Source organism: Barbus barbus (assembly GCF_936440315.1).
Source record: "Barbus barbus genome assembly, chromosome: 17".
NCBI lineage: Eukaryota > Metazoa > Chordata > Actinopteri > Cypriniformes > Cyprinidae > Barbus > Barbus barbus.
Genome location: NC_136745.1, coordinates 19,711,029 through 19,726,829, shown reverse-complemented (window position 1 = coordinate 19,726,829; position 15,801 = coordinate 19,711,029). Strand labels below are relative to the sequence as shown.

At 40.2% G+C, this 15,801-nt stretch overlaps 1 protein-coding gene across 2 annotated transcripts in view; it reads left to right on the top strand.

The window, feature by feature from the left end:
* The window catches only part of LOC306883740 (protein diaphanous homolog 2-like), a 440,640-nt gene that overhangs the window by 275,505 nt on the left and 149,334 nt on the right, over positions 1 to 15,801 (top strand). For both annotated transcript variants that reach the window (XM_079439172.1, XM_079439173.1), the window contains one exon: positions 3,565 to 3,804. In XM_079439172.1, the coding sequence (XP_079295298.1) occupies positions 3,565 to 3,804 (240 nt within the window). The remainder of the gene's footprint in view (positions 1 to 3,564; positions 3,805 to 15,801) is intronic.

The following is a 15,801-nucleotide window of genomic DNA, read 5'->3' as shown; positions in this document are numbered from 1 at the left end:
CATTTGGTTCCTGAATGTTTCGTTATTGGTTAGTGTTTTAGTCTGGACACAGCTTTTTCCACAGGTACAGTGCAGGTGCCAGACCCGGTGCCCAGTTTTTAATCATTCTGTGCGTTTTATTGAAGAAATAACAACATCAGAGACCAAACAAAACAGTTACACAAAACTTGTTCGCTACCATTATAATCAGCAGCCAAACACTGGGCTTGGCACCAGCACCAATAATTTGGTGAAAAAGAGGGAATTTCACAATAAAAATCATTTCAATTGCCTATTGATTTTATCCTTCTCATTTTCTTAGTCTGTTCTTCCCCTATTCCCCTATTTTGATCTCTCTTTTGGCTCTGGTACTTTTTGTCACACTCCAGTGCATAACCCTTCACACATCTCTGTTCCACTTCCGCCTATTTCTCTCCTCCACTCTCTCTCTGTCTCTCTGATACCAAATTCACCCTTCTTTCCATTTCTGTTGTTGTTCACACCAATAGCTCTCTACTTCCGTGTGAAGGATTTAGAGCTGAAAAGCATAATGGGGGGGGGGGGGGGGGGGGGGGGCTGTGGGAAATTAGGCACAGTGTGAGAGAGAGAGAGAGCGTGCAGAAGACTGCCATGCAGGATCAGCGATATTCAATATATAAAGAGACTCAGTAATGTATGATTAAAAGGCCAAGAATATAAAGGGCATTTTTTATGACAAGTCAAATATATATATATATATATATATATATATATATATATATATATATATATATATATATATATATACACACACACACAGTGCCCTCCATAAGTATTGGAACAGTAAAGACAAAATTGCTCTGTTGGCTGTGGAGTCAAGACATTTGCAGATATGATTAAAATATGAATATGAAACAAAACTACAGAATGTCACATTTTATTATTAGCCGTTTCAACACATGCATGTTTTACCAAATAAAAAGAACAGCACTTTTAGAGTTCATCCCACTCATTGATGTGAGCATAAGTATTGGGACAGTTGAACATAAGGCAGATATAAATAAGTTATTATTTAGTTGCAGATCCCTTGCGCACAATCACAGCAGTGAGTCTGTAACCCATAGACATCACCAGACTCTTGGTCTCATCCTTTGAAATGCTTTGCCCAGCCTTTAATGCATCCGATTCCAACTGTTGCTTGTTTTGGGGAGTTTCTGCCTTTACTCTGTTTGTATCTTGCTGTGTAGCATCTGTAATTCTGTGTCAAAGTCTCCTGAGGACAGAAGATTGTCAGAGCATCACCCCAGCTTTCTGGAAGTTGTTGGTGATTTTACAGACACGTCTTTTAGGATTCATTTTCACAGCTTTTATGATTTGTCTGTCATCAACTACTGTTGTTTTCTCAGCCGATCAATTAGTTGTTGGTTGCTGGTCTCACTGGTGGTTTCCAAACTGTTGATTTCTCCATGCCCTTTGTTTTTGATAGAGCTCTAAATGGCTTCCTCTTTTCTTTTAGCATCCAAATTGCTTGTTTTTCTCTCAAAGTCAGCTCCCTTATCTTCATCCTGGTTTGTGTGTGTCATCATCGAATGCAAGATTCAGAATGCAGAAGTAATGGATATAACTGATACGACACATTCCCTGCTTTTAATATCTGAAGAATTAATGCAAAAGGACACAGCTGATCACTTAGAAAGACCTGTGAGGCAACTGTTCCAATACTTATGCTCACATCAGATAGAGGGATGAAACTCTAAAAGTGCTGATCTTCTTAGCTGGTAAAACATCTATGCGTTGAATCACCCAATATTAAAATGTGACATTCTTTAGTTTAGTCTCATATTCATCTTTTAATCATATTTGTAAATGTCTTGACTCTACAGCCAACAGAACAATTTTGTCTTTACTGTTCCAATACTTTTGTAGGGCACTGTATATATATTTAGATGTATTTGCTATTTTTTATTATTATTTAAATCTAATTAGATTGTAAACCCTGTTTAAATGTTTTTGTTTTATTTATTTATCTACGTCTTATTGTATAGAAAGTTATATTTATGTATATTTTGTTTGTTTGTTTTTATATATGGATTTCTTTCCTTGATTTGTTTGCTCTTTTGCAAAGCGACCTTGAGTTTAAGAAAGGTGTTATATAAATAAAACATTTATTTATTCAATTCCACGATGGATTTGCTTTATCATGGATCTCATAGGTACAGCTTCCATAAACATTGTCGTTGTCATGACAACTGGTGACCATTTGGTTTTCTGAGTTGTGAGCAAGAGTAATAAAATTAATAAATCAACATTTTGGGGTACAGCAGATGCACTTTTTCATTGTATAGGGAAGAGCATTCCACATAACATCTCCTTTTTTGTCAGATGGGTTTGGAATAACATTAGGGGGAGCAAATGAAGGCAAAATTTTCAGTTTCCTTTAAGCACTTAATTTTTTCTTTTTCTTTTTTCCATGAGAACTCTGCTTTACAGTTGCAGTCAGATGTAGTCCTCTCATGCACAGATCTATCTAGGTTGATGCATATGCATTCCTTCACTGGTATTATGGTGCATCTGACAAACCTACCTTTGACAGCAGATTCACACAGGAATCAATTCAGCGCAGAACAACCTTCTCGCTGTCTCTGTGTTGTCTTTCACTGCCTGTGTCTTTGGAGGGTGTAATGAAGCACGTTGTGACAGTGTCCTCTTGTGACTGAGCTCAAGGCGGGTAATATACAGGCAGGCTGTGGAAGCACCTCATCAACACCACCTCGCACTGCTACTTGGGGAAATAAGTCACTCTCTGCTTGTCTCCCTCCAGAGCTGTCATCAACTCACCCTCTTTTATTGTGATTTCCTCTTATACAGAGAAATCAAATCTGGATGTGCAGGGAGGAGGTGGGGTGGGGCGGTGAACGGGGGCGTGGGACCGACTCGGGCTTTTTTGATCGGCAACTTGCTCATAAAGTTGAATAAATGTGAGCGGTAATGGTACATCCTGACTGCATCTCTGGGCTGCCTGTGAGCGTCAGATTATGCAGAAATCTGGAGCGAGAGTGTCTGAGGTCATCCTCCTCAACAAGCAGCTCCTGTAGGATCCTTGTTGTTGTTGTTTTGTCTCCTCGCTCCTTCCTTTCCTCCTCCTCCTCCTCACTGTATTCTAACTGAAATTTCATCTCACTCCAGCACCAAACCAGTTATATTGTTGCTGTTATTACAGTTAAATGTAATTATAGGTGAACGACAGAATCTGACATTTATTTGTTACAAGATATGTAGCAAAAAATATGTTTACAGCATTAACACAATTGTACGGGTAACTTCTTAATTTTGTTTCTGGGCGTATTTTGCAACTGTGCCACAGCTCAGACTTATTTAACCTTGTTTCTGGTGTATTGTGAGTAATTCATCAGTGTGCAGTATTCCAAGTAAAACCTCTACTAAAAATGTAGTAACTTGCTGCTGCTTTTTTGCTTTAGGCCAAGCTAAATAGCTATCAAATGAATACAGTAACCGATTTAATTCTGAAATATTTCATTTCAAGCAATGTGTGTGTTGTGATAACTAAGGATGTTTAAAGTTTACGTTGTTCTCTCTCCATTTCAGATGAGCTCAGTCAAGATGCTCCGTCCCCGACTGAACGGGATCCTATTCAAGCTGACATTTGAGGAGCAAGTGAACAACATCCGGCCCGACATCATGAACGTGACATTTGCATGCGAGGAGGTGAAGAGGAGTGAAGGTTTCAGCATGCTCCTAGAGCTGGTGCTGTTGGTCGGGAATTACATGAACTCTGGCTCCAGAAATGCTCAGACATTCGGCTTCAACGTCAGCTTCCTCTGCAAGGTATCAAACAGAATCCCCTCTCTTTGTTTCTAAAACTACACATTATGTGCTTAAATTTCAATCGCAAGTTCTATGTTACATTCACAATAACATCCCGGTGAACTTTGCTTACCTCATGGATTGTCCTGCATGGGGTTTGAACCTTCGGTCTTTTGGACACCAGACCAGAAAGCGTCTACTTTACTACTTGCCATTTAGCAGATACTTTTATCCAAAGCAACCTAGAGTACTCATATTACAGGCACGGTAACTCTGGAATAACATGACGGTGATGGATTGTGGATCATCCCTTGTGGGACTGGAACCTACAACCTTCCGGATACAAGCCCAGAGCTACTGAGAAAGGCACATGTTTACTTAACCTCAGGTTAAAGCATCAATTAAATGACAAGTAGTAAATTATAAACCTGTTTAAGCATCATATTTGCATGAAGCTGAAATTGTCAGAAAAAAAGATGCCTGTTAGGTGTAATAGCCATCTTGGTTTTAGTGATTGGTGACAGTTATAGACAAACTTGACAGTTCTTCCCCCGAAAGACAGTATTCTTCAGAATATTATCTACTCTAATACGGCAAGTGTGTGTTTCTGAGTTTATTTATAGAGCTGGCAGGTAAGCCTCCCTACTGGGATCATTGTAACTGTTATCAGAATGTGTATGAAAGCTGTATCTGCTGTTGTTGTGTATGTAAGATGGACATCTGGCTGTGTGTTTTACAAGCTGATTTGGATGGCGAAGCCATTTGGTCCCGCTATGAAAGACAGCCACCCCCCTGCCGGTGTTCCCAGGCAGCCAGAACTACACCGTCACTCTTAGTTACATCTCTTTGCTGGCCTTGTCATCTATTCGGAGGTGTCCCAGATGCTGCTGGGACACAGGTGTCCCAACCACAGGGGTTTAAGCTGGAGCCAGTTGTGGCATATCTGAATGGTTGTTCCAACTTTTTTCTATTTACTTTTGAGCACAGACGAACCTGTTTCCAAAGGCCACTGAATGACTGTTTAACACAAGGATGTAATCTAAAAAAAAAAGCTGTGGCAATTTCAAGAGTTTTATAGTGTGATCTTTAATCAGTGTTCGTTTTTACGTCACTCTACACTCTAAAAAACACTGGGTTAAAAACAACCCAATGTGAGTTGTTTTTAACCCAAGGGCTGGGTAAATATAGGACAGAACACATTTGGGGTTAATTTTACCCAGCAAATTGGGTTCTTTATTTAACCCATCATAAAGGGTTGATTTAACCCAGCTAATGGGTTGATTATTTTTTTATTTTTATAATACTAGTTTATTTTTTACTTTATGCATGACATAATGTTTACAGATTAACTTAAATCCTCTAAACTTTTGTAAAATACTCCACAACTACTGGTTTGCATGATAACTTCCTTTATCCTTACAAACATTAAACAGAAGTAATTCACGTGTAAATCGTCCACTCTCTGTAATTCTGTTTCCATCGCAACTGCGCTGGCTTTCCCGCCCTAGTTGGATTTGTGTTCAGTGGGGAACTGCTCACGGATAAGACCGCTGCCCTGCGTTTCACTCATTGCCGCAATGAACTGTAACTGCCTTCATAACCTGCCCAAAATCAAACAGTAAACAGCTCTGAGGACATATTTGAACAGCCAAAGTATTTGTATTCTGTATCTTTATAAATGTAATTGTTTATTTTATGCGAATCATCAGACTTTTCATCACGCAATAAGACCGGCATGAGCGACATTCGTTTAGTGATTCACACCAAGCGCCTGTATGTTGCTTAAAAATTACATAAAATTGAACGATATACAGCACAGTAACGAATTTAGCAATAAAATAAAATGTACACAAACCTGTATTTACCGAAGAAATGATTCAATTCGATGGCGCTTAGAACTGTAATGACTTTAGAACTATTGTTCTAATTTTAGCTTTTAGGGAATCATTCTTAAGATTCGATATTTATATGATTAATTGATATTAATCAAAATGTCCAACATATACCTCATTAATGACTTGTCCAGCAAGCATTAAATCAGTATGCCTTAACAATTCAGATAATTCCGTGGCCACAGTAACACTGAACTGATTAACTTAGGTAAGTTAATGTTGACATTAGGTAAAATTAGCATAGGTAAATTTTGAGCGTAGGTAAACGCGATCTTTGGCAAATAATTTCAGACTTGAAAAATCACATAGCAACAGACATGAGATTTCTTAATAGAATCAAAGTTTATTTCACTACTCTAACACAATACTAAGCTAACGTACACACACAAACAGAAGACTTAAACACACAAACAGACACACAAATTTAGGCAATGAATTGTTTGATCTTAAGAGTTTTAGTTCTAATGCTCGTTTTCCGAGTTTTTGCCTGGGAGGAGTTCGGTGAGGCCATGGAGAAGGACTATCGGCTGGCCTCGAAGAGATTCTGGCAAACCGTCCGGCGCCTCAGGAGAGGGAAGCAGTGCCCTACCAACGCTGTTTACAGTAGAGGTGGGGAGCTGCTGACCTCGACTGGGGATATCGTTGGACGGTGGAAGGAATACTTTGAGGATCTCCTCAATCCCGCCGTCACGTCTTCCATTGAGGAAGCAGAGGCTGAGGGCTCAGAGGTGGACTCGTCCATCACCCAAGCTGAAGTCACCGAGGTAGTCAAGAAACTCCTCGGTGGCAGGGCACCGGGGGTGGATGAGATCCGCCCTGAGTACCTCAAGTCTCTGGATGTTGTGGGGCTGTCTTGGCTGACACGCCTCTGCAGCATCGCGTGGCGGTCGGGGACAGGGCCTCTGGGGTGGCAGACCGGGGTGGTGGTCCCTCTTTTTAAGAAGGGGGACCGGAGGGTGTGTTCCAACTACAGGGGGATCACACTTCTCAGCCTCCCTGGGAAAGTCTATGCCAGGGTACTGGAGAGGAGAATACGGCCGATAGTAGAACCTCGGATTCAGGAGGAACAGTGTGGTTTTCGTCCGGGCCGTGGAACACTGGACCAGCTCTATACCCTCTACAGGGTGCTGGAGGGTTCATGGGAGTTTGCCCAACCAGTCCACATGTGTTTTGTGGATTTGGAGAAGGCATTCGACTGTGTCCCTCGCGGCGGCCTGTGGAGGGTGCTCCGGGAGTATGGGGTCCGGGGTCCGGGGTCCTTTACTAAGGGCTGTCCGGTCCCTGTATGACCGAAGCAGGAGCTTGGTTCGCATTGCCGGCAGTAAGTCAGACTTGTTCCCGGTGCATGTTGGACTCCGGCAGGGCTGCCCTTTGTCGCCGGTTCTGTTCATAAGTTTTATGGACAGAATTTCTAGGCGCAGCCAGGGGCCGGAGGGTGTCAGGTTTGGTGACCACACGATTTCGTCTCTGCTTTTTGCAGATGACGTTGTCGTGTTGGCTTCATCAAGCCAGGACCTTAAGCAGGCACTGGGACGGTTTGCAGCCGAGTGTGAAGCGACTGGGATGAGAATCAGCACCTCTAAATCCGAGGCCATGGTCCTCAGTCGGAAAAGGGTGGTTTGCCCACTTCAGGTTGGTGGAGAGTTCCTGCCTCAAGTGGAGGAGTTTAAGTATCTTGGGGTTTTGTTCACGAGTGAGGGAAGGATGGAACGGGAGATTGACAGACGGATCGGTGCATCTTCTGCAGTAATGCGGTCGATGTACCGGTCTGTCGTGGTGAAGAAAGAGCTGAGCCGCAAGGCGAAGCTCTCGATTTACCGGTCAATCTACGTTCCTACTCTCACCTATGGTCATGAGCTTTGGGTCATGACCGAAAGGACAAGATCCCGGATACAGGCGGCTGAAATGAGCTTTCTCCGCAGGGTGGCTGGGCGATCCCTTAGAGATAGGGTGAGAAGCTCGGTCACTCGGGAGGAGCTCAGAGTAGAGCCGCTGCTCCTTCACATTGAGAGGGGTCAGCTTAGGTGGCTCGGGCATCTGTTCCGGATGCCTCCTGGACACCTTCCCGGGAAGGTGTTCCGGGCGCGTCCCACTGGGAGGAGACCCCGGGGAAGACCTAGGACATGCTGGAGAGACTATGTCTCCCGGCTGGCCTGGGAACGCCTCGGTGTCCCCCCGGAAGAGCTGGAGGAAGTGTCTAGGGAGAGGGAAGTCTGGGCATCTCTGCTTAGACTGCTGCCCCCGCGACCCGGCCCCGGATAAGCAGAAGAAGATGGATGGATGGACGGATGCTCGTTTTCAAGAATGCTCTAACTTAAACCTGAGGGAAATCACACGCATGGAACTCTTCTATTTTTACTCTTAGCGATGAATACAACCAGTTTCCAGGAGATTTAGGAAATATTGTCTTACTTTCCTTGCTTTCAGTTGAGTTCAGTTCCTTCCCGGTCCAGGAAAGATCGTGCACGGATTAGCGGCTTGGTAGGTCGTCATCACGAGAATACTCTTCAGTGCACTGTAAAAAAAAAATCGTAAAAAACGGTCAAATGACTGGCAGCTACGGCTGCCAAACAAAAACCGTAAAATAAATGAAAAATATCTTAATTCCAATAAAGTGCAAAAACTATCATTTTACAGATTTTTTCATTAAAAGTTTTAGAAAAAAACCCTGTTATTTTACAGGTTTTTCCTTGTTTGAATTAAGATATTTTACCTTAATTTTACGGTTTTTGTTTGGCAGCCGTAGCTGCCAGTCATTTGACCGTTTTTTAACGATAATTTTTTTACAGTGTAAAACTGTTATTTTATGGATTTTTCCTAGATTATAATGATCAAACACCTTCAATAAAGTGACAGCACTACAAGTTCTACAGAGAAACACTGTTATTTTACAGGTATTTCCTAAATCAAACACCTTCAATAAAGTGATGGCACAAAGTTTTATGGAGAAACACTGTAATAATTTAGGAAATACCAGTAAAATAACAATCAAACGCCTTCAATAAAGTGACGGCACTAAACGTTCTACTGAAAAACTGTTATTTTACAGGTATTTCCCAGATTATAATGATCAAACACCTTCAATAAAGTGATGGCACTAAAAGTTCTGCTGAAAAACAGTTATTTTACAGGTAGTTCCCAGATTATAATGATCAAACACCTTCAATAAAGTGACGGCACTAAAAGTTCTACTGAAAAACAGTTATTTTACAGGTATTTCCCAGATATATAATGATCAAACACCTTCAATAAAGTGACGGCACTAAAAGTTCTGCTGAAAAACAGTTATTTTACAGGTATTTCCCAGATTATAATGATCAAACACCTTCAATAAAGTGACGGCACTAAAGGTTCTACTGAGAAACACTACAGACCTTTGCTAAATCATAACGATCAAACATTCAATAAATTGTCAAGACGTGCTCAAGATTGTAAATTAACAGTTTTATTTCGGAAGACAAAATAAGTCTGTAAAAAACCTGCATGAAACTGATTAAAATCATCTCAAACTTTAATTTGCAGCATTTGTGTTGACAAATAATTTAATAGTATTTAAAATTACATGTAATTAAATAAAATGGAATGATTCAGTTGATAAATTACAGTATATATCTTAAATTAAATATAACATTTTAACTATATAGTAGTTATCAGTAGAACAGTTTCATCAAAATTCTCAAACTTTAGGATTAAGGTTAAATATTCTAAACATACTGAACACAAAACTGATACATGTACAAGATTTTCACTGTTTCACACCAGTATTGATTCTAAACATTTAACAATTTAAATTTAAAGGGATACTCCACTTTTTTTGGAAATAGGCTCATTTTCCAACTCCCCCAGAGTTAAACAGTTGAGTTTTACCATTTTCAAATCCATTCAGCCGATCTCCGGGTCTGGCGGTACCACTTTTAGCATAGTTTAGCATAGATCATTGAATCTGATTAGCATCTCTCTCAAAAAAATGACCAAAGAGTTAAAAGGATACTCCACTTTTTTTGGAAATAGGCTCATTTTACAACTCCCCCAGAGTTAAACAGTTGAGTTTTACCATTTTGGAATCCATTCAGCCGATCTCCGGGTCTGGGGGTCCCACTTTTAGCATAGCTTAGCATAATAAATTGAACCGGACAGGACCATTAGCATCTCTCTCAAAAAAAAATGAACAAAGAGTTTTGATATTTTTTCCTATTTAAAACTCGACTCTTCTGTAGTTACATCGTGTACTAAGACCGACTTAAAATGAAAAGTTGCGATTTTCTAGGCTGATATGTCTAGGAACTATACTCTCATTCCTGCGTAATAATCAAGTGTGGTTGGTTGGCTTCGTTCTGACTTGATGACGCTCCCAGGAAGTTGATTTCAGATTCTGAGGCTTTAGATGTTAAAGTTCTTTGGAAGTTTGAGTCTTGATCTCTGTTCACTGCTCGATCATGAAGTTAAATGACTGAGAGCGCCGAGCGAGCTGAGCTTAAGCTTGAGCTTGAAACTTTTCTTCCTTCAACCAACCAACTGAGACATACAGTTGGGTATCTGTCTTTAACGGGCCGATGTGGGATCCACCCACGTGCGACTGACCCAATCGGATTCTTCCTGTGGGGCGGAGCCCTGCCCTGCACAGCTTCTTTCCGTGCATACATTATCTTGTTCAGTTATTTTATCACATGCAGAAATTATTGACAGCGGATTTCTGTTCGTATTGTAATCATACATTGATGAGAACAGACAATTTTCATCCACACCAGATTATTGCTGATGAAATCAGCTTTCATTACAAATCAAACATTAGGTATTTGGCATCCACACAAAGTACATATCTTGATTTTATGTAGTACATGGGTTAATGCCTCGATTAAACGATCCTAAATTCTAAATAAATCACACCAAGCATGTGAACTGAACAATAGTGGTCAGGGAAATCATACATCAAAAGATTACAACAATACCATAAGTTCCAATAAGCTTATAAATGACATGAAAACAACCTTAATATATGTTGTAAATATATTGTATATATTGTTTTCGAGTATATTGCTTCAATAGCAGAAACTAGTATAATTTGTCCCTTTTAAAATACTTGAGCGAAAACATTGCGTCTCTTTGTCTGTCAGAGAGCAAAAAAGGCGCGTTCCTCTTTTGGGGAGAAACGCGAGGTCACGGGAAGGTCACTTTCGTGGAGATCTGGTGTTTTGCTTAGTTCAGACGTCGGCTGTAAAACCGTCTTCCCTGCGGATAACATCATTGAATTACTGCGTTAATGGTCAGGGAATCAGGGAGTGTTTGTGCCGGAGTTTCTCCAAATGACAAGGTCTTGAGATAAGAAGGTTCAGGGCAGGAGATCGGCCAGCCAGTCACATGCTGGGAGTGGGGCTTTGATTCCTGTTCAGGAATGTGTCGTCTTGAAATTGGGTGTGTGTGTTCTTGTTCCGACCAGGTTCTACAGAACTGCTCTCTCCAGAAGACGATACAAAATCCCCGAAATAAATAACTCAACCGCTGGGTTACGTCTGACCCAGGATCTGAGTAATATAAAAAAAATATAAATAATATAAAAAAGTAAAAAAGTAATATAAAAAAAGTAATATAAAAAAACTACCCAAACATTGGGTTGTTACATTTGACCCAGGGGCTGGGTAACACAAAAACTACCCAAAAAATAACCCAAAAGGCTCAACCCAGCATTTGGGTTAAAAAAAATAACCTCAGAGTGTAAAATACCTCAGTACCAGCACACACTTGTGCTCGTAAACATCAGAGCCCTTGATGAACATCTTTCTCTTAAAGTGTGCTTGCATGCAAATTGTCACTTGATTAAAAAAGATGAAGTTTACGTTGTCAAAAACTGCATGCACATGCATTTTCATGAGGTAGTCCTTCACCTCTTTCTGTCAGCTCCTGTGTCATGTTTTTGCTTATCACTGCACTTAAGTAGTTCCAGTATGTGTTTGGTCCTTGTTTGGCTTTTGAGTGAGTTTAATGCCATACCAACTGGAGTTTGCTCATGGAGAAGTTTAAGTATGGGAGGTTTGGAGGTGACATGAACATTAGGTGGTTGTGTTTTTTCATGTCTGTGTTGGATGGCGTTATGGCCCAGAGGGAGGACACCCTTAATGGGTGACCCTGCCCCGAGCATGGGCAGTTGAGCGGGAGAGGATCTAGTGGCCATCAGAGCTCGACGCTTGGTGGTATTTTCTCTGACCTTCGGTGTAAAGCCTGTCCTTGGGTCTTGCAGTAGTGGACTTAAACACTGAGCTCTGTTGTCAAGTGCCAGCATGGTAGACATCTATATAGCTTTTATCAGCTGTGCTCTGACTCCACATTGCGCACCATAAAACAGTTTTTAAACAAGTGAAATATAATGACACTATCTTTACACATTGGTTTTCATAGAAATGTTGGGTCCTTTCTGACCGACTGACTGACCGACTCATGGTTCGGTAGTATTGCATTGCTTCCTCTTCTCCTCCATCCGTCTGATTTAGTCACATACTATTCTTTCCTCGTTTCTTTCGTCCTTTATTTTCCTATTTTCCTTCCTTCCTTCCTTCACTCCAGACTCATGGTTCAGTAGTATTATGCTCCTTCCTGCTATTATCCTTCCTTCCTTCCTTCCTTCACTCCAGACTCATGGTTCAGTAGTATCATACTCCTTCCTGCTCTTTTCCTTCCTTCCTTCCTTCCTTCCTTCCTTCCTTCCTTCCTTCTTTATTTTACTTCTATTTGTTTCATTATATGAGCAGTCTAATGTTTCATTGTTGCATTCCTTCTTTCCTTCCTTCCTGACTCATGGTTCTGTATTGTTTCATTCCTTTCTTCTCATCTTTTTTTCTTTCGTTTTTTTGCTTTTCCTTTTTCTTCCTTCCTTCCTTCCTTCCCCCCTCCCTTCCTCCCTCGCTTACTCATGGTTCAGTATTATTGCATTCCTTCTTTATTTTCCTTCTTTCGTTCTGTCATTTATTTTATTTTGTCCTTTCTTTCACTATTTATTTCATTATATGAGCAGTCTAATGATTTAGTGTTGCGTTTATTCCTTCCTTCCTTCTGTCTTTTCTTTTATTTTGTCCTTTCTTTCACTATTTATTTAATTATATGAACAGACTAATGTTGTTTCATTGTTGCATTCCTTCCTTCCTTCCTGACTCATGATTCTGTATTGTTTCATTCCTTTCTTCTCTTCTTTCTTTTTTTCCCTTTTCCTTCCTTCCTTCCTTCCTTCCTTCCTTCCTTCCTAACTCATGGTTCAGTATTTTTGCATTCCTTCCTCCTTTCTTTATTTCCCTTCATTGTGCCATTATATAATTTTTTATTTTGTCCTTTCATTATTTTCTGACTCATTGTCCAGTAGTGTTATTTCTTCCTCATCTCTTCCATCTATCTATCTAATTTAGTAGCGTTATATTCTTTCCTCACTTCTTTCTTTCGTCCTTTATTTTCCATCCGTCCTTCCGGACTCATAGTTCAGTGGTATTGTTCCTTCCTGCTCTTTTCCTTCCTGACTTCCTTCCTGACTTCCTTGCTTCCTGACTTCCATTCAGCATTATTTCATTCCATTCTCTACTTATCTTTCTTTTATTTCTTTTTTCTTCCTTCCTAACTTCCATCCTTCCTTCCTGACTTATGGTTCAGTATTATTGCATTCCTTCATTCTTTCTTTATTTTCCTTTCTTCTTTCCTTCTGTTGTTTCTTATATTTTGTCCTTTCTTTCACTATTTATTTCATTATGAGCACTCTAATGATTCAGTGCATTCCTTCCTTCCTTCATTTCTTCCTTTTTATCCTTTCATTAGTCTTTACTTTCTTTAGTTTCTTTATGTTCGTTATTTGAGCAGTCTAATATAGTTCAGTATTGCATTCCTTCTTTCCTTCTTAATTTCTTTCTTTGCTTCCTTCCTGTCATCTCTTCTTTCTCTCACCCATCCTTTCTTTTGGTGTTTCTTTATTTGAGCTGTCAAATGATTCAGTATTATTGCATTCATATCTGTCAGACTCACATTTATAGAACATTAGTGAAGTGCCTGCAGTGCAGACAGCTTTTCGCTTCAGCACTGATTGGACAGTTATTGATGGACAAATGGAAATGTCCACATTCTCAATCAGTTCAGTCAAGTAAATGGCTCCCTACGCGGCAGACCTCAGCCTGCTAACGAGCTCATCAGGGAGGGCCGGTCGTGGGCTGACCCGTGATCCACGACTCTCACAGTCACACTCTGTACCAGCTGTAGATCTCATTTGCATATTCCTGAAACTTTTTACAGGTTTACATGGTTGTTAGCTCAGAACTGGCTTGAAAAAAAACACTGCTGTGTTTAAGTCCTTCTGCCTTTCTTCAAACGAAAGAAACAGCCAACCATAGTCACCACCACCAGTGAACTAAACAGTTTGTGGTGTGTTTTTGGACCGAGGGGCTTGCTTTTGTCACTGCTTGTTAGACAAACACTCTGTCTCTGCTCTGTCAATTTTAAGGCAGTGGTAAACAGAGTCAACTGATTCCTGCAGTTCTAATCACAAAAGTCACTCCATTCAGATTGAGAGTTATTTTGTAATATAGTTCATTTCATATATATATATATATATATATATATATATATATATATATATATATATAGACTGTGTTTGACCTAAACCCTTTGTTTTGTAAAGCCGAGTTAGCTGTATTGGACACCTCAATAAATTTCATAAATTTTTAGCATGTTTTAAAGAAAACAAATGTTATGACAGTTTGTTTTTATTTAAGTACTTGGCACAATCACTTTAAATGTATTTTCAGATATATAATCCAGCATCATATCTATATTTTTAAAATTATTTTTAAATTAGGCTAAATCTCTTAAATATTTGGTCCCCCTAAATCCTCCATATGTGATTACATGCACTTTTTTTGAGACTGTATATCAAGTCAAATTTGAACTGAGCCTGCTCCATGTCTGTTTTTTAGGCATGGGTGAAACGTGTTTTCATCTGTGGAGATCCAGTACCTTTGACCATCATTTCTCAGAGACACACAAGGCATCTCGGTTCTTTTAAGCTTCAGTTAACTTTAATCTGTGTGAGTGTAGAGAGTAACCTTCTGTTGTGGATTCTTGACTCCCTGTCACATACTTTTCAAAAAAAGTTACTTTTGTAGCGAACATTTGACATATTTCAGGAAAGGTAGACTCGTAGGAATGCACACAAAGATTATGGCAACTTCAAATGAAATCAGCCATGTGAGAAAGGCTTACTCCACAGCAAAGCCCCTCTCAAAGCTACAAGCATGAAAAGGTGTTAAATTACAGATGATATTCATTAAATCTGGATTTGCTCTCTGCTTTGTGGGGTTCTTTAAGCATGATACTTTCCAGTAGAGATGTCAGAAGAGTTTATAAAGAGTGAACCTTTATTTTGCCTTTTTTTAGCAGTGTTTATAATCTTTTCCCTTTGTTAAACAGATCTGATGTGTTCAGTTGGCACCTATTTGTAATTTCAGTTCTGCATGTTGGCAACTTGTAGATTGAAGAGAAGAAAGTGTAATATATAGGCTCCCTCAGATATGTTCACGGTGGCTCTTCGTCATTTCTCAGCTTGTTGGAGATTCTCCCAGCATCGATTGTCTTTCTCACAGATCTGGAATGGATGGTGAGCTCACGGACAAATGAACTCCCTAAGCTACCTCACTCCCCACCCCAAAACTGCCAGAGGGGTAGCCTGAGGCTCTCTGATTTTCACTTGTCATTGTACTAAGCAAACTTGCCTCATGGCTTTCTCTGAGCTTTTAGATTAGTCTATTGGCTACCGTTCCAGTCCAGGCTGTCTGCCATTAGGCAAAATACGCCAGTCGCCAGCAGTGTCTCGGTATCTCTTTCTTCTGCCATGCCCGTCAGCTGCTGTGTGCTGAAGTGTGACTTTCCCATAGTTTCCTTGACTAAAAAAAAAAAAACACAAATTACTGCTGCGAAGATCTATGCACAATCAATGCCTGCAAACTGAAGGTCCTTTGGCAAAATGTGTAATTGAGCAATCAGGTATGACAGTCCTTTAGGTGGTCTGAGATTTCTTGGTCCCTGTTGCCTCTCATGTCTGTTATTAGCTAATTGTTCTTGAGGATTTATATCTTTCGAATGTCTCAATGGAGGATGATTGTTA